Below are 26,546 nucleotides of genomic sequence, written 5' to 3'. Positions count from 1 at the left end.
AACGATGCTCCTGAATCCATAACCCACGCATCAATTGTATTCTCAATGCAGCAAACAAGGACGTTATCATAATCATCTGTTGCAGTTGCAACATTAACTTCCCTTGGTTTTGATGATGTTACTGGCTTAGTGCACTAGTTTCAGAAGTGCCCAGTCTCCTGACAATTCCAACATTTAATATCATTCCTTGTTCTCGACACACTCCTCCTTCTTGACTTTGACCTGCCCCTAGTGGTGTTACTTCTGCCTTTTCTCCTACCCCTCTCTTCTGTGCTCAGCAAGTTTCCTGATGGTTCTCCTGAGCTCTTTCTTCTTATATCTTCTCCAAGAATAAAATCACGAATGCCCTCAAACTTGAGCTTTGAGGACTCTGTGGATCCACTGATAGTTGTGACTGAACCTGACCAGCTTTCAGGTAATGAAGATAATAATAGAAGAGCTTTAACTTCGTCATCGAACTTGATATCAACTGACAGTAACTGAGAGATAATATTGTTGAAGTTATTAACATGGTTTGTTACTGAAGTTCCTTCTTTCAACCTGGTGTTCACCAACTGTCTGATCAAAAACACCTTGTTAGAAGCAGACGGCTTCTCATACATATTTGCTAAGGTCTTTGATAATGCTAAAAACGAACATATATTTCATAGCATTATCCTTCCGGAAAGACAAGCTTTTAGTTGCAATTGTTCTATTTACAAGTGATATTCGTTTAAATAATAAAAGGTGAAGACAAAAGGCAAAGTTGACGATTTGAAGACGCAAATGACCAAAAAGCTCAAATGTACAAGATACAATTCAAGTGGTTCAATTTATTGATAATTAACGTCTAAAAATGATAAAAGTACAAGTCGCGAAACGCAAAGTACAAGATATCTCAGCGTACAAAAAGGCGTTCGAAAATTCGAAACCGAAACATGAACCACCTATCAACGTACGACTCAACGGAGCTAAAAGTACAAGTCAACTATGCACAAGAATATAATATAATATATAAATAATTATTTATATATTATATTATATAATAATATGTCAACAAGCTAGGATCCAAATCTGGAAAAGGGAACTCCGCGATCGCGGAGCACCAAGGCACAAAAGTGCCGCGATCGCGGAGCAATCGAATTCTGAAATGGCTATAAAAGCCAGCCTCTTCTGCCGAATCCATATACCATATTTTTCTATTTTTTTATATTATATAATTTATATTTATAATTATAATTTTAATTAATTTTAATAATAAGGTTATTGTTACAAATGTTTTAAGGTTTTGTAAATCGAAACTCTGTCCGTGTAACACAACGCGATTTATATCATTGTAAGTTATGTTCATCCTTTTTAAATTAATGTCTCGTAGCTAAGTTATTATTATCCTTATTTAAGTCGAAGTAATCGTGATGTTGGACTAAATATTAACATGGGGTTATTGGACTTTGGACCATAATTAGGGTTCGGGCAAAAGACCGACACTTGTGGATACTGGACTATTGACTATTAATGGACTTTATATTTGTTTAACTGAATGATAGTTCGTTAATTTAATATAGAGATTTATAATTTGACGTATTTATAAATAACCCCATATGCCTTATTGGACACGATGGGCGGGATATTTATATTTACTAATAATTGTCCATTTGACTGGATACGGGTATGGATTAATAATCAATGGGCCTATTGAAACAGGGGTGAATTATATACAGTGATAACTGGTATAATTGTTAACATAGTATTAAAACCTTGGACTACATACAGTCGATATCCTGGTGTAGTTATTAACAAAGTATTAAGACCTTGTTACAGTTTGGATCCCTAATTAGTTGGAATATTTGACTTCGGGTATAAGGGTAATTTGACGAGGACACTCGCACTTTATAATTATGACTGATGGACTATTTTGGACAAAAACCAAATAGACATATCAAATAATCCAGGACAAAGAACAATTAACCCAGTGTAACAAATTAAAATAAAACGTCAAACATCATGATTACGGAAATTTAAATAAGCATAATTCTTTTATTTCATATTTTATTGCTATTTTATTTACCGTCATTTATTTTACACACTTTAATTATTGTCATTTATCTTTACGCTAAAACATAAAAATTGACAAACCAGTCGTTAAACGGTAAAAACCCCCTTTTTATAATAATAATATTACTACTTATATATACATATTTATATAAAAATATATAGTACGTTTTCAAATTTCGTAGCTCCCTGTGTAACGAACCGGACTTACTAAAAACTACACTACTCTATGATTAGGTACAGTGCCTATAAGTGTGTAGCAAGGTTTAGGTATATCCATTCTATAAATAATTAAATAACTTGTGTATATTGTAACGTAATTAATAGCATTTTTATATATATTTTATATATACCTCGCTGCACATCAAGTATTTTTTGCGCCGCTGCCGGGGAATCTCGAAACTAACCGAAAGCGGAACGCTATAATATTTTTGTAAAATTATAATTATATATAAGTTTATTATATTTTATATAAATATTTTATAAATTAAAATCAAAAATAAAATAAAATCCTGGAATATTGATCTCCGCGATCGCGGAGCTTCGAGGAGAGAAACCTCCGCGAACGCGGAGCCGTCTCTGACTGGTACGCATTTATTACAAATTAGGGTTTTTATTTTTTTATTATTAATATATTTAGGGTTTTATTAATTATATTTAGTTTTTAGTTTTAATTTATTTTTAATATTATTAAGTATAATAATTTTTATTAAATATTTAGATTAATATTTTTATTAAAATAAAAATATAAAAATAATATTTTTATAAAATCTTATTTTTATAATTTTTCTTATATTATATATTTTGTTATATTTTTCGTTCGTAATTAGTTTTAATTATAGTATTTGCCATAGTTATTTTATATTTCTAGACTTATAAGTTTTGCCGTAAAATTCCTTAAGTGCTTTTTCCTTAGAATTAAGATTTAGGTGCTTTAGAATTTTGTGACGCCATTTTAAGTTTATTAATTTTAGTGCTTTTTAAGTAATTACCATTTTTCATATAGATTTGCATTTTTAAGTTTTAATACCTTTAGGCGTAAACTTTTTAGATTTAGTTTTTAGACTTTTAAGTTTCGACGTTTTTCTTTCTTATTTTTATTTTTCGACGTTTTTCGACGCGCTTTTTCTTTTTCCTTTTTCACGCTCTAGTTTTTAGAACCTAGAATTTTGTTTATTTTCTTTAAATTTCGACGAAAAATTATTGTAAGCAATTAAATTGATAGACATCAAAAATTTCTGGTTCGTAGTAATAGTTGGATTTGTTAGTGGCGAGTTGTGGACTTCCGATTTAAAGGGTCCTGGCTACCTGCTGCATCTTTTGGCTATTCGAAACGTGGGCAAAATCAGAAAAGTCTATTAATTTGATAACTTATATAATTTTTATTTTTTTAACTAATAGGATATTCAGTGAATGCACCGAGCGAAACGTTCACCACCTTTCGTACGTTCACCACCTGTAACTCGATCAAGGCATCTAGCAAATATTGCTGCCATTGAATTTTTAGAATCATCATCTAGTCGAACAAATACTTCAATTCAAATTTCTGATAATCCATTTTTTTGAACCTGACTTCACAATTGAGAATCCGGAGGATATTCAGGAACAATTCCAAGATCCTGAACTATTAAACATTCCTCCTGAACCACAATTTATTCAAACGGAGTTTGTCGAAGAAGGAACAGTTAAATCAGAATCATCTAGTGATTCAGATTTAACAAATTCAAATATGGAAAATCTAGAACCTCAAACTATGGAAGACCGAATGAGAGCCACACGTACGGGCCAAGGTCATGCCATTACTCAACCAGAAGTTAGACCATCAAATTTTGAAATCAAAGGACAAATCCTACACATGGTTACTAATCAATGCCAATTCGGTGGTACAGAAAAAGAAGATCTAAACGAACATCTTCGAACCTTTAATAGAATTTGTACTCTATTTAAAATCGGAGAAATTGAGGATGAAACGATCTATCTCATGTTGTTCCCTTGGACTTTAACCGGGGAAGCTAAAGATTGGTTAGAATCGTTACCCGAAGGAGCAATTGATACATGGGATGTCTTAGTGGAGAAATTTCTTCAAAGATTCTTTCCGGCATCTAAAGCCGTGAGACTTCAAGGAGAAATTGCCACGTTCGCGCAAAAGCCAAATGAAACGTTATTTGAGGCGTGGACAAGATTCGGAAAGATGTTGAGAGGATGTCCTCAACACAGTTTAGACACTTTCTAAATAGTTCAAATATTCTATAAAGGCGTCGATGTCGCTACAAGAAAAGACATCGACACAGCTGCTGGTGGTTCCATTATGAAGAATACTGCTACCGAAGCTCACAAGATTATTGATAAAACAGCCTCCCACTCACATGCGTGGCACCAAGGGAAAGATATCTTACAGTCATCCAAAGCGGCAAGAGCCGATTCTAGCCATGACTTTGATTCCATTTCCGCGAAGCTAGATTCTTTCGAAAGAAAATTAGAAAAAATGACTAAAGATATTCACGCAATAAGAATCAGTTGTGAGCAGTGTGGAGGACCACATCTAACAAAAGATTGTCTCAGTGTTGAACAAACAATGGAACAAAGAGAGAATGTTTCATACCTAAACCAAAGGCCGGGAAATAATTATCAAAATAATTATCAACCGCCAAGACCAAACTACAATTGAAACGTTCCTTACAATCAAAATGTCCAACAAAATAACCAACAAGGTCCTAGCAATCAGCAAAGACCTGGTTATATTAAATCACCACAAACCGAAGAGAAAAAGACAAATTTAGAAGACTTGGTTCTAAAGCTAGTTGAATCTCAAACGCAGTTTGTTACATCTCAGAAACAAACTAATGAACAAAATGCTCAAGCATTTAGAAATCAACAAGCTTCAATCCAAAATCTGGAACAAGAAGTAAGTAACCTAGCAAGGTTAATTGGTGAAAGAAAACCAGGGAGTCTACCTAGTGATACAAATGCTAACCCCCGAAATGAAACAGCTAAAGCTATTACCACAAGAAGTGGTATAACACTTAAACCACCTGAAATGCCAATAATTTCCGATAACTCTATTCCTACTTCACAGACACCACAACCTGAAAAAGAAAAGGAAACTAAACCGGTAGTTGACAAGGTTAATGAAGATAACACAATTAAGACAAAACCTTATGTTAAACCATATTAACCACCACTTCCATACCCGAGTAAATTGAGAAAAGAAAGACTTAAAGCCGAGCAATCCAAATTCTTTGATATGTTTAAACAGATAAATGTCAATCTTCCTTTCATTGATGTAATTTCAGGAATGCCAAGATATGCTAAATTTCTGAAAGATCTAATCACAAATAGAAGGAAAATGGAAGAACTCTCGACTGTCACAATGAATGCTAATTGTTCTGCAGTATTATTGAATAAGATACCAGAAAAACTATCAGATCCAGGAAGTTTCACAATTCCATGTTTTTTGGGAAGTCTTAGTTCAATAGAAGCATTGGAAGACTTAGGTGCTAGTATAAATTTAATGCCATATTCATTATACGCTAAACTAGACCTTGGAGATTTAAAACCAACACGAATAAGTATACAACTAGCCGATCGATCTGTAAAATATCCTAGAGGGATAATGGAAAACATGCTAGTTAAAGTTGGTAATCTAGTATTCCCAGTAGACTTTGTTATTCTGGACATGGAAGAAGATTCTCGAGTTCCTCTTATATTAGGAAGACCATTCTTAAATACGGCTAAAGCAATAATAGACGTGTTTGGTAAGAAATTGACTCTAAGTATAGAGGACGAGAGTGTTACATTTTCTGTTGATAAAGCAATGCAACAACCACAATCTGCAGATGATACATGTTATTATGTTCAAACTATAGATTCACATGCAGAATTGTTACAAGAATTTCCTGAATTACAAGGAACAGGAGAATGTTCTTTAGGAGAAGGAGAAGAACCAAATGATGAAGCTGAAATGTTAGCTACACTTATAGCTAATGATTATGAACCAACAACAGAAGAACTTCAAGTACTAAAAGAGGAAGACAGATATCGATACAAATCATCGATAGAAGAACCACCAACCTTAGAGTTAAAGCCACTTCCAAAACATTTGGAATACGCTTAATTACATGGTAAATCTGAATTACCTGTAATAATCTCGTCTTCTCTTACTGAAAATGAAAAATCTCAACTCATTTCTGTGCTAAAAGCTCATAAATCAGCAATTGCATGGAAAATTCATGACATTAAAGGTATAAGTCCTTCGTATTGCACACATAAAATCCTTATGGAAGAAAATCATAAAACATATGTGCAACGCCAACGAAGACTAAATCCAAATATGCAAGATGTTGTTAAGAAAGAAATTATTAAACTGCTTGATGCAGGTTTAATTTATCCAATCTCTGATAGTCCATGGGTAAGCCCAATTCAATGTGTGCCTAAGAAGGGTGGCATCACTGTCATCACAAATGATGATGATGAGCTTATTCCTACTAGAACTGTAATAGGGTGGCGTGTTTGTATTGACTATAGAAAATTAAATGACGCCACAAGAAAAGATCACTTTCCATTACCTTTCATTGATCAAATGATAGAAAGGTTAGCCGGAAATAGTTTCTATTGTTTTCTTGACGATTTCTCCGGATACTTTCAAATTCCTATCGCACCCGAGGACCAAGAGAAAACCACTTTCACGTGCCCTTATGGTACTTTTGCTTATAAACGCATGCTATTTGGACTTTGCAACGCCCCTGCAACCTTTCAAAGATGCATGATGGCGTTTTTTCACGACATGATAGAAGAATGCATGGAAGTTTTCATGGATGACTTTTCAGTCTTCGGTGATACTTTTGAAACATGTCTAATTAATCTTGAACGAATGCTTATTAGATGCGAGAAATCAAATCTAGTACTTAATTGGGAGAAATACTATTTCATGGTTAAAGAAGGCATCGTTCTTGGTCATAAAATTTCAAATAAAGGAATTGAAGTGGATAAAGCTAAAGTAGATGTAATCGCTAAACTTCCACATCCCACCAATGTTAGAGGAGTTAGGAGTTTTCTAGGACATGCCGGTTTTTACCGATGTTTCATAAAATATTTTTCTAAAATTGCCACTCCAATGAATAAACTCCTTGAAAAAGATGCTCCATTCATCTTTTCGGATGAATGCATCAAATCTTTTAATATTCTTAAAAAACAACTCACTAATGCACCGATCAAGATAACTCCAAACTGGAAGTTACCATTCGAACTTATGTGCGATGCAAGTGATTTTGCAATGGGAGCCGTTTTAGGTCAAAGAATTTACAAACGATTCAAACCTATATACTATGCTAGTAAAACGTTACAATGAGCACAGACGAATTATACAACTACTGAAAAAGAACTCCTTGCTATTGTCTTTGCTTTTGACAAATTCCTTCATATCTCGTTCTAGCTAAAACGGTAGTCTATACTGACCATTCAGCCCTTAAATATTTATTTTCAAAACAAGATGCCAAACCACGATTAATCCGTTGGATCTTACTCTTACAAGAATTTGATATTGAAATCCGAGATAAAAAAGGAGCAGAAAATCTGGCCGATGATCATCTTTCTCATCTTGAAAATCCTGAATTAGAAGTTCTAAATGAATCAGCCATACAAGATAACTTTCCTGATGAATACCTTTTGAAAATCGATTCTAGTGAAATTCCATGGTTTGCTGACTATGCGAACTACTTAGTAAGTGGATTCCTTGAAAAAGGGTTGTCGTACCAAAAACGAAAGAAATTCTTTAGTGATATAAAACACTATTTCTGGGAAGATCCACATCTGTTTAAAAGTTGTCCCGATGGAATAATACGCCGATGTGTATTTGGGAATGAAGCTATACAAATCTTAAACCATTGTCACACAGGACCAACAGGAGGGCATTATGGGCCTCAACAAACTGGTAGAAAGGTCTACGAAGCTGGATTCTACTGGCCTTCAATTTTCAAAGATGCACACCTTCTTTGTAAATCCTGTGATGCATGTCAAAGGGCCGGAAAAATAAGTCAACGTCACGAAATGCCACAAAATGTCATTCAAGTATGTGAAGTTTTCGACATTTGGGGTATTGACTTTATGGGTCCATTTCCAAAATCTCATAATAATCTCTACATTCTCGTTGCCATTGATTATGTATCTAAATGGGCGGAAGCTCTCCCAACTAATGATGCCGAGCTGTAGTCAACTTCTTAAAACGTCTTTTTGCAAGGTTCGGAACACCGAAAGCTTTAATAAGTGATCGGGGTACTCATTTTTGTAATAATCAACTTGAGAAAGTTCTCAAAAGATATGGAGTAACTCATAAACTCTCAACCGCTTATCATCCACAAACAAGTGGACAAGTTGAAAATACCAACCGAGCATTAAAACGTATTCTAGAAAAAACTGTAGGAGCAAATCCGAAGGAATGGTCCATGAAATTGGAGGATGCACTTTGGGCTTTTAGAACAGCCTACAAAACTCCAATTGGCACCACACCTTTTAAACTTGTTTATGGAAAAGCATGTCACCTTCCAGTAGAAATTGAGCACAAAGCATTTTGGGCTATGAAGACATGTAATCTTGATTTGCATGAAGCTGGACGCCTACGGTTAAGTCAACTAAACGAATTAGAAGAATTAAGACATGACGCATATCAAAATTCGTTAATCTATAAGGAAAGAACGAAGAAATGGCATGATAAAAGAATCCGAAGATCAAAAGAATTTAAAGAAGGAGACAGAGTTCTTCTTTTCAATTCAAGATTCAGATTATTTCCTGGAAAGTTGAAATCTAGATGGTCTGGACCATTTATAGTCAAAAGAGTTTTCCCGTACGGAACAATATAATTGATAAATTCAAACGGGATTGAATTTAAAGTTAATGGTCACAGAGTTAAACACTATATTGATGGTCCGATGGAAGTTGACGATGAAGTAAATCACAATTTCAATACCACAGCTAACTAAGTGTGGGGAGATTCAAAAGTTTTAAAGATAATTCTTATGCTTTTTAATATTAGATATTCTGTTTTCATGTAGTTTCCGAGAATGGAATCCGATTGGTCTTTTCTACTAGCAGACCCTAAAGAACTAGTCCTCTCCCCCCATTCTGAATTTTTTGTTTTATAGGTTATACAAGATGAAGGATTAATTTGATTTGAACCATGGTCTATTGCTACACGCTCTGATTGCTAAACCCAATAACAACATCCTCCCGAGTGATATGGTGTGCGTGATAAGAAGCAAATGTGACAAAGTAAGAAAAGAACTAAGAAATAATCATAATAATATACATTTCGGTAAAGGGAAATCATCATCCGCAGTAAAAAGAAGAGCACGACACCTTGAAAGATGTCATAAATGCGGAAAATGGTCACACGAAGGAAAATGTCCGAACAATCAGACATACTCCAATAATGAGTTCGTTACTCTATGCAGAGAAGGACCATTCACGTGCTTACAGAAAAAGTTATTAAATAAACGAGGTTACGCTTATGTAGCAATGATAAACCAAATCGAACGACTCTCCTATGAATCGTTCAGATCAGGACACTGAAAATTCTTTCTAACAGGTAAGTATGTACAGTTTTCATTTTTATTTTTATTGCTTTTAACCTTTTGTCTTTAAACGCTGAACTTTCGCTATAAAGAATTAAATTGATCTTCAGTAGCAATAGGTATAATAAACCGAAATTATTGATATCATATAAAAAATTTAATCCGTCAATGCGAAATTTACCGTTTATTCATAAGGTATAAATATCTTTAATCAATCAACTCAAAATATTTCAAAAATTCGTCAGGAGTAAAACTAGGTAATATAGCCGAAATTACTTTACCCAAAAGAGAGACGTATATTTTTGTTAATATTTGATTGATTAAAGTGGGATAAAAGACCAAAAAGATTTTTATTTTTATTTTTCCTTCTTTTTATAAATAAATATATACCTATTTTACTAATATATATATTACTATATTATTTTTATAATTTAATAAAAATTTATAAAATTAATATTTATTATCTTTATGTTTAAAAAATTAAATTTTATGCATTTTAAATTTAAGTTTTGTGTGATTTAAAAGCCAAAATTTACTTTATTTCATTAAGTTAAAAAATATTGATTTCTAAAATTCGTCGTGAGTTAAACACTAGGTTTTGAACCGAAATTGCTTTACCCGAGGGCGGGGCGACAAATTTTGTTATCATTATTTTTAATTTTATCGACATAAAGTATGCAAAAAATATATATATATATTTTTTGTGTTTGTTTGTTTGTTTGTATGTAAATTAAGGTAAAACCGCGCACTTTCAAAGACTGCAATAAGTTCAGCAAAGTAACCAATTTTTGACGAAAAATGTGAAAAAGAGGTTTTAACTTCCTTTCTATATTATTTGCCCTCATGAATTCTAATTTATTGTCTAATTTCATTTCAAATGAGGGCATTGCATGATCTCAAGTGTGGGGAGGGGTTATAATTCTCTCGGGTTTACACTTAGTTTAATTGCCAAAATTTTGTAAAATTTGAAAAAATTTCAGCTAAATGAATTCAAAACCATGTTTATACATATTTATGAACGATAAAACTAGGTGATAAAACCGAAATTATCGTTGCCTCAAAAAGGACATAAATTGAGAAACAACCTTAAATGCTAGAATTCATTTAAAAATGAAATGGAAGAGAATAAAAAGGCAAAGAAAAACATAAATAAAAACTAAGTGTGGAAAGAATTACCAACTTCTTTAAAAACTATCTATCACATATTTCTGTAAAGTTATTGCAGGTACTTTTTGCTTTGGACGATATTAATCAGTTTTACCCGGTTTACTGTAATATAAATATATGAGAAAGATGGATCTACACGATGAATCAATTCCATCATTATAGGAAGTAAAGTCTTCCGAAAAAGACACGCGCTTCTTGATTTAGGTCAAGAAGTTGTCGTCCAGACCAGCTGTAGGTTGACGAAAAATCTAGAAAAGTCATCTCTAAAATCAGCAGGAAATCTACGGACCTCAGCATCAAACAGGGTCGCCAAGTGGTCAGACTTATCCTAACCATGAGAGGATCTGTCTTGTAAAATGGGGAGGGCGCCGTGCAAATTAGCTGGATAAGACTAATGAATCAGACCCCCGGAAAGGATAATCTCCTTAAAGATTAAAAATCAGCTTTTAAGCCTGATATTACTCAATCCTTGAGATTGACCTTAAAGATTGAGAATTCAAACTCATGGAATTCAATGATATCTAAACTCGAGCTTGAACGAGAAAATATTTTGATCAAAACTAAAACCGATTTGTTTTCTGAAAAAACCCATTTTCAATGCGTTCATTACCATTGAACGTAAAATCCTAAGATTTCATCAGAATTCATTAGGTCACCTGAATCAAATCGGGTGTCAACCGTAAGAACGGTGGTTGCATAGCATGGTCGAAGACAGGACCTTGTGCCAGACCGAAAAACTATAGGGTGATCTTTACTATTGCTCCTACCAAGGATAGTAATTGCATCCGACACGTTTTAGACCATGATCATACGCATGTCATTAGACATCGCCTTAAAAGTTGCTTGTTCATCGCTTTCCTTTACAACCGGACGGTCGTTTACCAAAAGGTAATATACGGAACAAGTAGACTGGATGTGTGCTTTCCTAATACAAGGTTAGCAAGTGGGTGACACAAAACCACAAGTTTTGAGCTAAAATTTTAAAATCTGAAACCCACAACCCACAAAAACAATTTTGCAAACACCGGTGAAGGGTTATTCCGGAAAACCTGTCTAGGGTAAAATCTAACTTGAATTTTCAAAAGATCAAATGTTTTCATAAAGATCCTATTTCCTAAAGGATCTAAATTTTTATAGTCATGTGGGACTGTAAACCACAACGTTACTATCATTGTTTATACCGCCGTATCAAAATCACTGATGTATAAAGTGTGAAAAATAAAGAAGTGATTAGTGTGATTCAAGTTCTATATTGCTTGAGGACAAGCAATGCTTAAGTGTGGGAATATTTGATAATGCTAAAAACGAACATATATTTCATAGCATTATCCTTCCGAAAAGACAAGATTTTAGTTGCAATTGTTCTATTTACAAGTGATAATCGTTTAAATAATAAAAGGTGAAGACAAAAGGCAGAGTTGACGATTTGAAGACGCAAATGACCAAAAAGCTCAAATGTACAAGATACAATTCAAGTGGTTCAATTTATTGATAATTAACGTCTAAAAATGACAAAAATACAAGTCGCGAAACGCAAAGTACAAGATATCTCAGCGTACAAAAAGGCGTTCGAAAATCCGAAACCGAAACATGAATCACCTATCAACGTACGACTCAACGGAGCTAAAAGTACAAGTCAACTATGCACAAGAATATAATATAATATATAAATAATTATTTATATATTATATTATATAATAATATGTCGACAAGCTAGGATCCAAATCTGGAAAAGGGAACTCCACGATCGCGGAGCACCAAGGCACAAAAGTGCCGCGATCGCGGAGCAATCGAATTCTGAAATGGCTATAAAAGCCAGCCTCTTCTGCCGAATCCATATACCATATTTTTCTATTTTTTTATATTATATAATTTATATTTATAATTATAATTTTAATTAATTTTAATAATAAGGTTATTGTTACAAATGTTTTAAGGTTTTGTAAATCGAAACTCTGTCCGTGTAACACAACGCGATTTATATCATTGTAAGTTATGTTCAACCTTTTTAAATTAATGTCTCGTAGCTAAGTTATTATTATGCTTATTTAAGTTGAAGTAATCGTGATGTTGGACTAAATATTAACACGGGGTTATTGGACTTTGGACCATAATTAGGGTTCGGGCAAAAGACCGACACTTGTGGATACTGGACTATTGACTATTAATGGACTTTATATTTGTTTAACTGAATGATAGTTCGTTAATTTAATATAGAGATTTATAATTTGAAGTATTTATAAATAACCCCATATGCCTTATTGGACACGATGGGCGGGATATTTATATTTACTAATAATTGTCCATTTGACTGGATACGGGTATGGATTAATAATCAATGGGCCTATTGAAACAGGGGTGAATTATATACAGTGATAACTGGTATAATTGTTAACATAGTATTAAAACCTTGGACTACATACAGTCGATATCCTGGTGTAGTTATTAACAAAGTATTAAGACCTTGTTACAGTTTGGATCCCTAATTAGTTGGAATATTTGACTTCGGGTATAAGGGTAATTTGACGAGGACACTCGCACTTTATAATTATGACTGATGGACTATTTTGGACAAAAACCAAATAGACATATCAAATAATCCAGGACAAAGAACAATTAACCCAGTGTAACAAATTAAAATAAAACGTCAAACATCATGATTACGGAAATTTAAATAAGCATAATTCTTTTATTTCATATTTTATCGCTATTTTATTTACCGTCATTTATTTTACGCACTTTAATTATTGTCATTTATCTTTACGCTAAAACAAAAAAATTGACAAATCGGTCGTTAAACGGTAAAAACCCCCTTTTATAATAATAATATTACTACTTATATATACATATTTATATAAAAATATATAGTACGTTTTCAAATTTCATAGCTCCCTGTGGAACGAACCGGACTTACTAAAAACTACACTACTCTACGATTAGGTACACTGCCTATAAGTGTGTAGCAAGGTTTAGGTATATCCATTCTATAAATAATTAAATAACTTGTGTATATTGTAACGTAATTAATAGCATTTTTATATATTTTTTATATATACCTCGTTGCACATCAGTCTTCATCAAACCATGTGTCGTGGTTTCGTTCACAATGTTAAAGGCAACACTTTTTGTCAGTGTGAGCCTGACAACAACTAGGGCTTTCCTGTCAAGCGTCTTCCATTCGTCGTCTTTCAATTTTTCTAGCTTATTCTCACTCAAAGCATCTATCAGATCCTTCTGACATAGCAAATCTTCAACCTGCATATTCCACCACCCAAAATCTTGCCCATCAAACTTATCAATTTTAATCCTTCCTTCTTCTTCCATTGCACTGGCTTAGATCTGAGGAATTGCAGAAGTTGTGATGATCTGCAGAGGTGACGGCAGCAGCTGTAATCAACAAAAAAAACGTATCTGTACCTGATCTGATCAATCTGATCGGCTAGGGTTGCTGTAACAGTAGCAGCTATTGAATACGGCTAGGGTTTAGAAGTTGTGATGATCTGATCGGCTAAGGTTTGACCTGCAAACAGCTGTAGTCAGCTAGGGTTTTAATCACAAGCTGTTAGAACCCTAAAAAACAGCAGGCCTGGATCAGCTGCTGTTCCGAACTGATCTGTAACAAAAAAATTGCAGCAGCAGAAGGTCTGATGCAATCGGCTAGTTGTTGGAACCTTGGCTCTAGATACCAGTTGTTAGGCAATAAGCTGCGAAAATAATCACACACACAATAGCCGAAAATAAAACACAGAAAAAATAAAGAGCGATGACACGAGAATTATAGTGGTTCGGTTTCTAGGTGAAACTTACATCCACTTTGGAACTAGAGAGTATATTATTAATTTGGAGGGCGTTACAATACATGTACAATGAGAGACTATATATAGACTAGGAACACCAAATAAAAAACGGCTCAACCAATTAGGGTTGGCCAAACCCTGACTTGGTCACCAAGAAAAAACACTGGCCGGTTTTATTGGGCTTACTACCGAAGCCTACACCTCAACATATACAAATTACAACAACAACAACAACAACAACAACAACAACAACAACAACAACAACAACAACAACAACAACAACAACAACAACAACAAAAAATTATTCAATACATATATAAATAAATTTAAACAACAACAACTATTGAATACATACATAAATAGCCCTACTGTTTTTGCACAAAATGAGTAAGCATATGTAGTTATAACACCAGATAATTAGGAACATATTATGAATATATTGAAAGAAAAATAAAGTTGAAGCAATCATACTAACATGCATTTTCGGGTTGAAGACCAAGGTGTGAAATAAGCAGCTACTTAAACGAAATCCTATAAATAAAAAAGCTTTGCAATAGGACTTGAAAACTTACATTTCTAAAACTAAGGATCATCACCCCTACAATCATCATGGACCATATTTGCTACTCGTTTATAATCATAAGATCTTTAGAATATCAAAATTACCATCATTGATCAATTGGCGTATCATTAATTCCAATTACATGCCAAACTATTCATTGGTTACAAGATTCTGTAAGTTATATGCAAAATTTTCTAATAATTACATACCTAATCATCATAATAAATAGAAACTTAATCCATATTCATAAACACTTCTGCACAAACTAATGAACAACCTGCAGAATCAAATGATTTTGATACCAAAACAAACTTTTACTCTTGGTGAGTTCCATCTAGGACAATGATGAATCTGCGTTCATCACGCAGGAACACAATCAAAAACTTGTCGTCCGGAACATAACCATTTATAGTTAAGAACTTTAATCACCCTTTAGAAATAATCTTTTTCTTTGATCTTTTGTCTTGCCTCAAACCCCATATATGAGTTTTGTTGTTTAGATCCAAACACACATAGTCACAATTAATTTGCAGCTCAGGTAGTTTTTGAAGCTCTTTCGGCAGCCGCAAAATCACATACATATTTTATTCATTAAACAGTCTATATATATATATATATATATTTATGAATAACATGTTAAGAAAATAAAGATTGTCAAATGTACTTATGAATGTGGCATTTAACTGGTTATATCATATTGGGTAAATTATATTTTGTATGAAAATAAAATTAACTCACCCAAAGATTTGTTTTTCAGATCCTGATGTAAACGTACGTTGTTTGACCATTGGTCCAGGATTGGAGTCTTTCAGCTTCAGCGAGTTGTTCTTTAATATTTAGACTTGTATCATTTGATGCATCTAGATTTGTGTTGGCATTTAGAAATTCTGTTTTACTAATTTCAACAACATCTGAACTATCATCAGATAGTTCATTGTCTTCAAAACGTCTTTTGCATGAAACCAATGGACCATGAGAAGTTGATCTTGTTTCCCATTTATTTTGATGAGAAGTTTCTGCAGTAGATTTTGTACTTAAGGAAACAATGGTTACACGTGCAATATATGAAGTAAATATTGAAGTGAAATGAAATGTACAGAAATAATATTGTATGATACTAAATTGGACATGTATTGTTCAACTTTAAATGGAATAAAAACTATCCTAACCTAACCCCTAAAAACTCTAAACCCTAAGCCCTAAAATATAAACCCTAAGCCCTAGAATCTAAACCTTAAACCCTAAATCTAAACCCAAAACCCTACACCCTAGAATCTAAACCCGAAACCCTAACCTAAACCCTAAATCTAAATCCAAAATCGTAAACCTAAACTCTAAACCCTAAATCTAAACCATAACCTAAATCTAAACCCTAAACCCTGAACCCTACACCCTAAATTTAAACCCTAAACCCTAAGCGAAACCCTAAAAACTCTAAACCCTAACCCTAAACCCTAAACCCTAAACCCTAAACCCTAAAATATAAACCTTAAACCCTAAATCTAAACCCTAAACGTAAACCTTAACCTAAACCATAAACTCTAAATCTAAACCCAAAACCCTAAACCTTACACCCCAAATCTAAACCCTAAACCCTAATCTAACCCCTAAAATTCTAAACCCTAACCTTAAACCCAAACCCTAAGCCCTAAAATATAAACCCTAACCCCTAAATCTAAACACAAAACCCTACACCCTAGAATCTAAATCATAAACCCTTACATAAACCCTAAACCGTAAATCTAAACCCAAAACCTTAAACCTAACCTCTAAACCCTAAACCCTAAATCTAAACCCTAAACCCTAAGCTAACCCTAAACGCTAAATCTAAACCCTAAACCCTAAGCTAACCTAAACGCTAAATCTAAACCCTAAATTTACTCTAAACCCTACACCCTAAACCGTGAACTCTAACCTAAACCCTAAAGACTCTAAACCCTAATCCTAAACCCTAAGCCCTAAAATATAATTCCTAAACCCTAGAATTTAAACTCTAAACCCTAAACTAAACCCTAAACCCTAAATTTAAACCCAAGACCTTACATATTGTAATAAAATACTTTCAATCATAACACAAATAAATAATATAACATTTCAAATGTTTAAAAATATAAATAAAAAACCAACATTAGACATTGTAATAGCCTCGTCAATCAACATTTCCTTTTGTCCTGATCATCAGATTCTTCAGTAGATTCGTATGATAGTTCATTGTCAACTTTTTTTCCCTTCGGTGCAGGCGAAGGATCATACAACATCATGTATAAGAAACAAAACCAAACCTCTTATACACTAGTAAGTCGTATTCTTCTGCAAGGCCAACAACTGATGGTTTAAGTTTTGGTTTCATGGAAATCAACGTCACGATCTTCCATAAAGTTGACATGAATCCATTTCTGGAGTAGAATAAAAGATGCTCAAGATTACATACGTTACATCAACTTAAAATACCCTGTATTAGCCGGGATTGCACATTTGTTATTTAAAAGGCATAAAGTCATTCAAAAAAGATGGCTTTCTATAATAAGAAACAAAACCGAACCTAACCATCTTGAACAATAGATAACGACCCAATACCAGTTATTAATGTGCAACGAACTTTCAACAGTACCATTGTAAAATTATGGAAGACTGACTCATAGATTGATATCTACTCTTTTATTTCCTTTTTCACCATCGGTATAATTTGTATTTGTCCAAACCATATGCAATACATATCAAACTATATAAGTAGGAATATTTAGTGTTATTAAGGAAATTTTATACTTAGAAACCTACTGTAACATTTAGTAGACACATGATCCAACACACATCAACAAAATATTTGTTATATCAGCATTCGATTACATTCTGTCTAATTATTTGATGCATAAACGCATATAGTTAGATATCCTAATAAACATACAAAGTAGGATATTATCATACGTGATACATGTAGTAACATGTTATCAACAAACTAATATTATACATGTATAATATAATCTGCTATTAGAGGGAAAATTGCAGATTACCAATTTTAAGAGACCTAATAGTAATCAACGATTAATAGGTATCAATATATATTTAAATCAACTCAAAAGGTCTCAATCGGAATAACTAAGTACAAAACTGTGAGCATCAAATACATTAAACAAAGCCAACAATATCGGAAATTCAATTGTGAAACTTGTATCTGAAAAGGTATTACATTTTGAAGAATGACAATATTTATAACCATAACCAAATATACAAAAAGAGCATCAAAATCAAATAAAATAAGAATGCTGCTATCAATCAATAGAAAGCATATAAGGATGCTTTCTTAAGGACAAATCAGTATAATCTAAAATCGAATTCAAAGAAGTTGTATAAATCTCTTTTTGGATCCTAGGTATTTGTTCCAATACCTAGACAAACTGATTTTCTTCTAACAGGTTTCTGCTTCTACATTTATTCCAGTTCAGCATCAATACTTCCACGGTTTTGAGCACACTAAAAAGTAAATATTTTTGAATCAATCGCAAATAGATAGTCACCAATCCACAATTTCCTGAACATAAATAGTTCATCAATATCATGAATCAATTTGAAACAGCTTTTTTCCCCCTATTTATTTCCAACAATAAAAATTGGTTAAGAGCATTAAAAATATGATACAATTAAACACTTTATTTGTACTTATATGATCCTAAAACATTTATAATTTGGGTTTTAGGAGATCGAAATTTTTTCATAACTAAACAGTGCCGATATCACATTAACACGTTTTGAATACAGTAACCTATAAACCTACAAAATTTCAAACCCGTGTTGTTACACAACTAAACCATGACATTAAGTTATACTCATTTGGAAGCTTATCTTCAAATTCTGATTAATTTCAATCTTCTAAAAACCAAATTATAAAGTAGATGGGTCGAAGTTGCAACTTCTATTTTTGGAACATAAATTTGACTAAACATATAAGAGCATACCATCACATGCCGTCTTTGGTTTATGACACATAGAACTGTGAATGTGGTTGTAAGAGACATATAAGTCCATATATCAAATAAACCTGCAACAGCCAAATTCACGAACTATCAGTTAATGTGGATTATAAAGTGGTCAACTACAAAAATATAAAAATAAAAATATATATAGTTACCTGAAATAATTGGATTAAGGGCTTCCTTGTCTGCTTGGGTCCGGTGAATGACGATTGGTACGCGACAAGAATTTGAAGTCCAAGAGTTGGAAGAATTTGAGAAAAACCATATGTCTCAACTGTTAGATGGATGGTTTATGGTGTAATGGTAAATTCGTCAAACCTGATACATAAAAAAATAAAATAAAAAAGAAAATAAAAAGATAATAATTGTTTCAAAGGAGAACAACGAAAGAGATTTAAAACCAAAGATGCTTTCAACTTTCAAAGGGAGTTTTGACTACTAACTTAGAAATTTTGTAAAGGTTAACAATGAAGAAGAACTGCACTAACCCGATGAATGCAGCAGCATACCGAAGGCCATCAAAAGCACACGTGCATACAATCGTAATAAATATTCAACAATCAACAATTTAAGTTGAAAGACCGAAGTATTTTATACCTTGTAAGTTTACATGACCTGTACATATCATGTTACATTGGAAGTTACATTGAAATGTTAATAAGTCACTGAAGTCATGTTCCTTAATGGTAATAGAAATTCGTGATATTCTTTCCTGTTTATAGATATCAAAGTATAGTTAGCACATTATATACGATATATAAGCCAGTGCCTTACTAAATTGATATTAAACTTCAAAGAAATATAAGCCGGTTTTACTTGGAATTCAAAGAAACAATATAACCAAAACTAACACCACATGAACGTGTCGATAGTGCGTGTATAGATCGGATGCTCTTACCGCCTAAGATAATTCAAATGATAAGCAATGGACAATTTGTGCATTAACCCATATCATCAAGTCAATAACAAAACAACATCTTGTCAAACCCTAAAATGACAATATGAAATCAAAACTTAAAGATTAAAATTGAAAATCAATATCTAAAACTACAATACAGGTGGAGATTAGACAACCGTCAATTTGAACATTAAATCAATTGATGAAGTACAAAACAAAACCTAAAATAATATAAAACCGGTAAAAAATTTCTAAAATTACAATACATATCTAGTAGTACAATGTTTCTCAGCTATTATTTTATTGGACTTACAATTCATGATGATGTCTATAATTAACCTCCAATTCTCCAAATTATCCAAAATATACTTCTTAGCTATTTTTCTTGGACTTACAATTATGGAGCAATAATATAATCCCAATTCTAAAAATTTTGTTTTTATATTGGTCCATTAGGCTATATCCATCTCTATTAGTGATTAGGTAAGTATAAATAACCTTTATACTGACCATCCCATCTAGCCACCCCTGCTCATGATCTATATTCACAAATAAAAAGCTTCTGTAATTTTCAATATATTGGACAAAAAAAGATTTTTTGGTCCATCCCACCAGACCCATTTCAAACAGTACAAAATTACACATTTTGACCCAAACCCAATCTGACATGTACCATATGCCCACTGCCCCATGTTTCCACTTCTAACAAACAAAATGGGCTAACTTCTTGTAGTTTAAAATGCGAACTTGTAACCAGAGAGAGAGAGAGAGAGAAAGAGAGAAGTATGTTAGACCTTAAGTTCATGAAGCTTGGACACGCTTTTCACTTAGTTTTCAAGCCTCTTTTTCTTTATCTGACCTTCGACAACCATCCAATGACGTCGGCTTTTGATTTCAGTTTGTATTTTGCTGCACAAATGTATTGCGTTAAGTACGACGCTCCCCCTCATCAGTCTTTATTGTTTTAGGTTCTGTTTACCCGTTTAGGATTATTAATATCCTAAATCGACCCATAAATAAATGGGTCGAAAAAGCCATCACTGCGATGACTTAAGAACAGTAGGGACTTCTCATGCTATAGCTGCACAAATAAGGATGGTCAGAGATTGAAGATAAACTGAGGAAAAAACCATAAACTTGGATTTAAGGCAAATGAGGATGAATCATCTTTTTCGTAGTCAGCAGATATTAAAAATAGACTAATAAGATCTATGTCTAACCATATTGTTGCATCAAATGTTTCCTGAATTTCTCTCAGTTAAATATCTAAGCTGTTTTCTAGCTTGATTATACAACATGAACTACAAAAGCGTAATTAGATCAGCCTTATCAAATACATGAATCTGTGACGCATTTTAGAAGGTGTCTTTACTCACTTACATTTGAAGTTTGTAAAGATGGATGATGATTACTCAAGATCTTATCTCACATAACACTTAGAATTTAAAACCTTTTCTAATATATCAATGGATGCAGTCTGCATATACAATTGATTAATCATAATTATATATAATTGCATATTGAAATTACTATTTATAATAATCATTAATATTGGCACATTGTCATATATCACTGGATGGAGTATGCAGACACATAAATTATAGTTCTCTAATTAATATTATAATCAAAAAATGGGGGGAAAAGATGTATACCAAGTGACACCAGTCATTTAACCTTAGATGTTGTCTTTCACCATCTAACATAGCGTATGTGTGTAGGTGCAGTCCATGCAGTCTGCATAACGATATAGTAGTGATTGATTAATCGAATATAAATTTGGGGACAAAAGTTCTAAAGTAATTGAGACCATCCATCTTACCAGGAAGACTGTAGCTCACCATCTGATGGTTTGTGCATAATCAACCACACCTTCATTCTGCAACATCACACAAGATAAATTTAGAATTTACAAAATATAGCATTGACACAACTGAATTCAAGATTTGTTGCATATACAACTTATATTTTCAGAGCATCATAATTACAGGACTAATTATATATTCAGAGGTTTTATATTCAGAGTAGCACAACTTTCATTCACAAAGATACAATTTTTTTTCATATTTCATACTGTCATTTTTTAATAGGTTGATTGAAAGCTTTGTTTTTAGAACCATGATAGATATAACATATTCAATAATCATAAAGTTGATGATCACTACAATAAGAACACATTGTTCATATATCACTAAATATCAGTATAGAAGTATCCCAAACATGACATTTCAAGTTTCCTGCAAATCAATGTTCGAATTCAAAATATGACATTTACGAAGATACAATTTACTACAGATTTCAGTGTGACTAATTACAGAGATTTAACTCAATGTTCAAATCTCAATTACAGAAGTGATTGAAGGAACACTAAAATGAGAAAACATCATCATATATAAAAAAAAAAAACACAAACTTGACATCTCACAAAAATCAATTCAATGTTCAAAATCTAATTAAAAGCAATTGAGGTCTAGAATATAAGTATACAGAGTAATAATGGAAGTCGAAAACCAATAATTAAATCCCTAAATCAAATGAATACTTACCATCCTTATTTCCGGGATAAAATTGTGTTAAGGAATTGAAAGAGGAAGGCAGAAAAGGCAGGAGAGGATGATAGGGTTCGAGAATACAATTGGTAGCGTATTCATGTAATACTAACGAATTGATACAACATCAGACACTTGACTCGATGATTCATGTACTACATAGGGATTGACTCGATGATTCGTATATATATATATATATATATATATATATATATATATATATATATATATATATATATATATATATATATATATATATATATATTGCAGCAGGTAATTCATTCTAATTGATTCGGTGGATGTAAAAGGATTTAGGTAAAGAATGAGAAATGGGGAAAAAAATAAGAAGATGGAAAGGGATTAGGTTGGACGGGTGTTTAGAATTAAGGGTATTTTAGAGAGGTGTATTTTTAGTTGATTTATTTATTAGCTAATTAATTTAGAGGATGAATAATGATCATTGGATTAACGGGTAGTTTGAAGTAATTTTTTGATCTAATGGTGATTAAAGGGGTTTTACAAATGAATTATTAGCTAATAAAAATTTTCTTTTAAGGTATAGAGTGATATATATAGGGGCAGGATCAATGGGGAAGTAATCAATCGGGAGGAAGCGAGGGTAAGCAATTTTTTTTTTTTTTCGTTTTTTGAAAATCCTTTGTTCACGAACATTATAGATTGGATGAAAATAAGAACATTTAGAAAAGACACTTCGTGATAAATGTTTTTATTTTGGCTGGAAAACGCTCGAAGATGTAATATATAACAATTATCGTGTTTTTCGAGCGTATGTTGAGGTTTTAGATATTAGGGTTTAGATATTAGGGTTTATAGGATTTAGATATTAGGGTTTAGAAATTTAGGGTTTAGGGTTTAGATTTAGGATTTAGATCGAGTTTTTAACACGAACGGTTTAGAGTTTAGGGTTTAGGGTTTAGGTTTTGGTGTTTTGGGTTTATGGAATAAACCCAAAACACCAAACCCTAAACTCTAAATCGGACTAAATTTTACTTCACAAAACATGAAGAAAAAAAACGTTAACATTCTTCACGAACAATATTATCTTGAATGTTATTTTTGTCGATCGTTTTCCCACCAAAATAATAACATTCATCACGAAGTGTCTTTTCTAAATGTTCTTATTTTCATCCAATCTATAATGTTCGTGAACAAAGTTTTTTCAAAAATCGAAGAAAAAAAAAAAATTGCTTCCCCCCGATTCCCCCCGATTGGTTACTTCCCCATTGATCCTGCCGCTATATATATATATATATATATATATATATATATATATATATATATATATATATATATATATATATATATTATGAGAATGACTTAACTTACATCAGAAACCCCAGTATGAGTAATCAGACGTTCAATAACAGGCAAGCGCTCAATTAGGTCACAAATGGAGGATTTATGATTGCCAAGAATATCATGTATAAACTGCAGTAACTTACAACTTCTAGATAAGTCGTGAAATTCATTAAAATTAGAATGCATATTATAATCAGAACTAATTTACTTACTTACCAGAGTGAAGCTCTTGAGTAATGGACAGGAGGATACAAGATGTAAAAGAGTCTTTCTGGAAATCTTCACATCGCGCAAATACAAGCTGGTCAGGTTTTTAAATCCTTTAATTTTTGAATGATGGTTTATACAACACTTACAGAGACTTAGCTTCGTTAATTGTTGCATTGAAAAGATGGATAATGGTAAACTATCCTCATTAAGCATTTCAAGACTCAACATTTGGAGTGTATTTTTCATTGACAAGTGACTAATAAGTTGGTCAAATTCAACAGTTTGTTCTAGTGCCAAAAGGGAGAACTCGAGAAGTGGGCCCTTATGCAATAAAAAACATTGCTTCATAGCATCGATATAGTGACGATCATTTATCATGGCTATTGCTCCATCAGGTAATTCATATGTTTGTTTTAGAATGGATAGAGCATCTGTACCAGTTTCTGATATAAAAAAAGTCATCGAATCGAAAACGGAGTACAGGAATGTTGGTCCAATTGTACCACCATTCCCTTGAGATGATACTTGTCCTGACTGCATCTTTGATAGGTAAAAGACATAGGATGGTGTCAATTATTGATGGAGGAAGACTGCTGATTCGATCCAATGATAACTCTTTTTTTTTTCCTCTTTTGCGTGGACGACGTTTCATTGTATCCTGCATACATACAGCAATTCAAGATAAACTGAAAAGTTTAAGAGATAAATAATAAACAAGTTTCAGCTAGCTGTAACAGTATTCATTCTTTTCCAAACATTTTTATCTCGCTAACCAGCTTTCATCATTTGAGGCATTATTAACTTTTTATACATCAAAATGAACATGTATAGTATATAATATATATGATAATTAACTCACCACTCTATGAATAATATGAGGTAATCAGCTTGTACTATTATGCAAAGAGCACAAGAGTTGTAGTTTCCAACCACAACGACGTTAAATGCATTTGAGTACAACATTACTGGCTTTAAATCCCAGTTATTGCAAACAACAATGATAGTTTTTCCTAGGGAGCGTTTTACGTGGATGAGCCGGCGGATTTGCATTTTGGATTATGGGACCACTTATAAATTGAATGTGTGTGAAGAATCTGAACCACAAGGAAAAGATCTGTGTGTGTGAATATAATCGAAGGGAAGAAGTTAATCAGAGAACTACTTATTTTTCGACTTTAATCAGAGAACTAGTTATTTGTCCACATGTAGTGCCAAAGAGTGTTTGAAGTTGTTTTCAAAAATGGAATACTAAGACAAGTCAACCGGTCTTCTAACCCCTGCTTGGGTTTAAACAATCTTGCTCAAAAGCATCTCCCAATTTTAAGCTATTGTTTAATAATTTCTATCCAATCATTTTAAAGTAAACAAGTACTATCACTTTCACCGATTTTATCCATTCAATCAATTAGGTATGTTTTACACAATTGAAACAATTTACACGATGCACATGCACGTATATAATTCCAACCTGTTTGAAGTTAAAATCAGTAACATATAGCCAACAGTCACTTTCATCATCTAACCAAAATCAGTAAATTATACTATATGATAACATCTAACCATCAATTTCATCGACAAGCATAAACTATCAACTTTAACTAAAATAGTCAAAACTCATAGAACCCTAGCTCAATTAGGTTAGAAATCATACCTCAAGTTAAATAGTGACGAATTATCTATCTTTGATGTGTTCCGTCTTCGCATTAGCGTCAAACTTGAGTATCAATCGTTCAAAGCTTCATAAAATTAGCTTTCCTTTCAACTTTTCGTTTTCATTTTCATTATTCAATATCAGTTGCTACTTTCCCCTTAAAGCGGTCCATTTAAGTCCATAATTGTTTGTGATACTTGACAATTTCAGTACCTCGTCATTCAGTTATTATTATATCTAGCTTCAAATCAATTTGCTTGGTTTTTCACCAATAAACAAACCGTGTAAAACAAATTATACTTTGAGCATTTTGGCAGCAAGTTTTTAAAAATTTTTAACTTCTAGCTTTTATCTTTTATGAAATAGCTTCTATCAAGTAAAAAGCTTTGTTTAATTAGAAGAACTTAAAGCTTTTTTAAGGAAGAAAAAGCTAAAAGCTAATTAAACTCGCATTTGAGAAAAATCTAATAGTTTTTTGTTATTTTACTCTTCATTTTAATAGTTTTAATTACTCTGCCAAACATCCAAGTACATATAAAAAACTATCAACTACTAGTTAACAACTACAAGCTATCAGATATCAGATAAATATACCCTTTATACTGCATTTATAATTTATCAACTATAAATGATGACACGGTTGGCCGGGGAGACTGCTCCGGGTGATGGATCTGCTAACGTGTTTTCTTACAAGATTGGGAACCGATCCTGAAAGAATTCTCTAAAAGAGACGGTCAATGGAAAATTGAAAAGGGCTGATCCTCGAGGTTGATTGTAATGGTCTGTCTTGTTTTTCTTCGGTTGCTTTCATTCGTTGTATTTCGTCTT

The 26,546-nt window shown here is 32.6% G+C and overlaps 1 protein-coding gene and 1 non-coding gene across 11 annotated transcripts; both read right to left on the bottom strand.

Annotated features, from left to right (window-relative positions):
* Nucleotides 1–4,144: 4,144 nt before the first annotated feature.
* On the bottom strand, nucleotides 4,145–4,251 carry LOC139903487 (small nucleolar RNA R71). Its single transcript, XR_011778303.1, has one exon. It is a non-coding gene; the product is annotated as a small nucleolar RNA R71 (small nucleolar RNA).
* A 14,056-nt stretch (nucleotides 4,252–18,307) lies between these two features.
* LOC139895791 (F-box/FBD/LRR-repeat protein At1g13570-like) lies at nucleotides 18,308–25,856 on the bottom strand. 10 transcript variants are annotated; one of them, XM_071878332.1, is made up of 9 exons: nucleotides 25,719–25,856; nucleotides 24,074–24,725; nucleotides 23,885–23,995; nucleotides 21,811–21,867; nucleotides 21,644–21,725; nucleotides 19,582–21,072; nucleotides 19,249–19,411; nucleotides 19,076–19,158; nucleotides 18,308–18,651 (listed from the first exon to the last, which is right to left on the bottom strand). In XM_071878332.1, exons 2-4 carry the CDS (start codon nucleotides 24,605–24,607, stop codon nucleotides 21,826–21,828), a joined length of 687 nt encoding a protein of 228 aa, XP_071734433.1. In that variant the 5' UTR covers nucleotides 24,608–24,725; nucleotides 25,719–25,856; the 3' UTR covers nucleotides 18,308–18,651; nucleotides 19,076–19,158; nucleotides 19,249–19,411; nucleotides 19,582–21,072; nucleotides 21,644–21,725; nucleotides 21,811–21,825. The 10 variants fall into 10 exon arrangements, with proteins under 10 accessions (XP_071734433.1, XP_071734437.1, XP_071734434.1 ...); XM_071878336.1 differs by having other exon boundaries at nucleotides 19,249–19,708; nucleotides 20,786–21,072; XM_071878333.1 differs by having other exon boundaries at nucleotides 18,308–18,707; nucleotides 19,249–21,072.
* Nucleotides 25,857–26,546: the final 690 nt, after the last annotated feature.

This window comes from Rutidosis leptorrhynchoides, chromosome 3, assembly GCF_046630445.1.
Source record: "Rutidosis leptorrhynchoides isolate AG116_Rl617_1_P2 chromosome 3, CSIRO_AGI_Rlap_v1, whole genome shotgun sequence".
NCBI classification, from domain to species: domain Eukaryota; kingdom Viridiplantae; phylum Streptophyta; class Magnoliopsida; order Asterales; family Asteraceae; genus Rutidosis; species Rutidosis leptorrhynchoides.
Note: the sequence above shows the minus strand (reverse complement) of the source record. Positions and strands in the feature narration are given on the sequence as shown.

What these genes read in the sequence shown, in the direction of transcription:
- LOC139895791 (XM_071878333.1), bottom strand. Translation starts at nt 24,607, where the DNA reads ATGCAGTCAGGACAAGTATCATCTCAAGGGAATGGTGGTACAATTGGA. An exon ending in TACTCAAGAGCTTCACTCTG is followed by an intron (nt 23,996 to 24,073) that starts GTAAGTAAGTAA and finishes AGAAGTTGTAAG; the next exon opens with TTACTGCAGTTTATACATGA. An exon ending in CTCATACTGGGGTTTCTGAT is followed by an intron (nt 21,868 to 23,884) that starts GTAAGTTAAGTC and finishes GTGATGTTGCAG; the next exon opens with AATGAAGGTGTGGTTGATTA.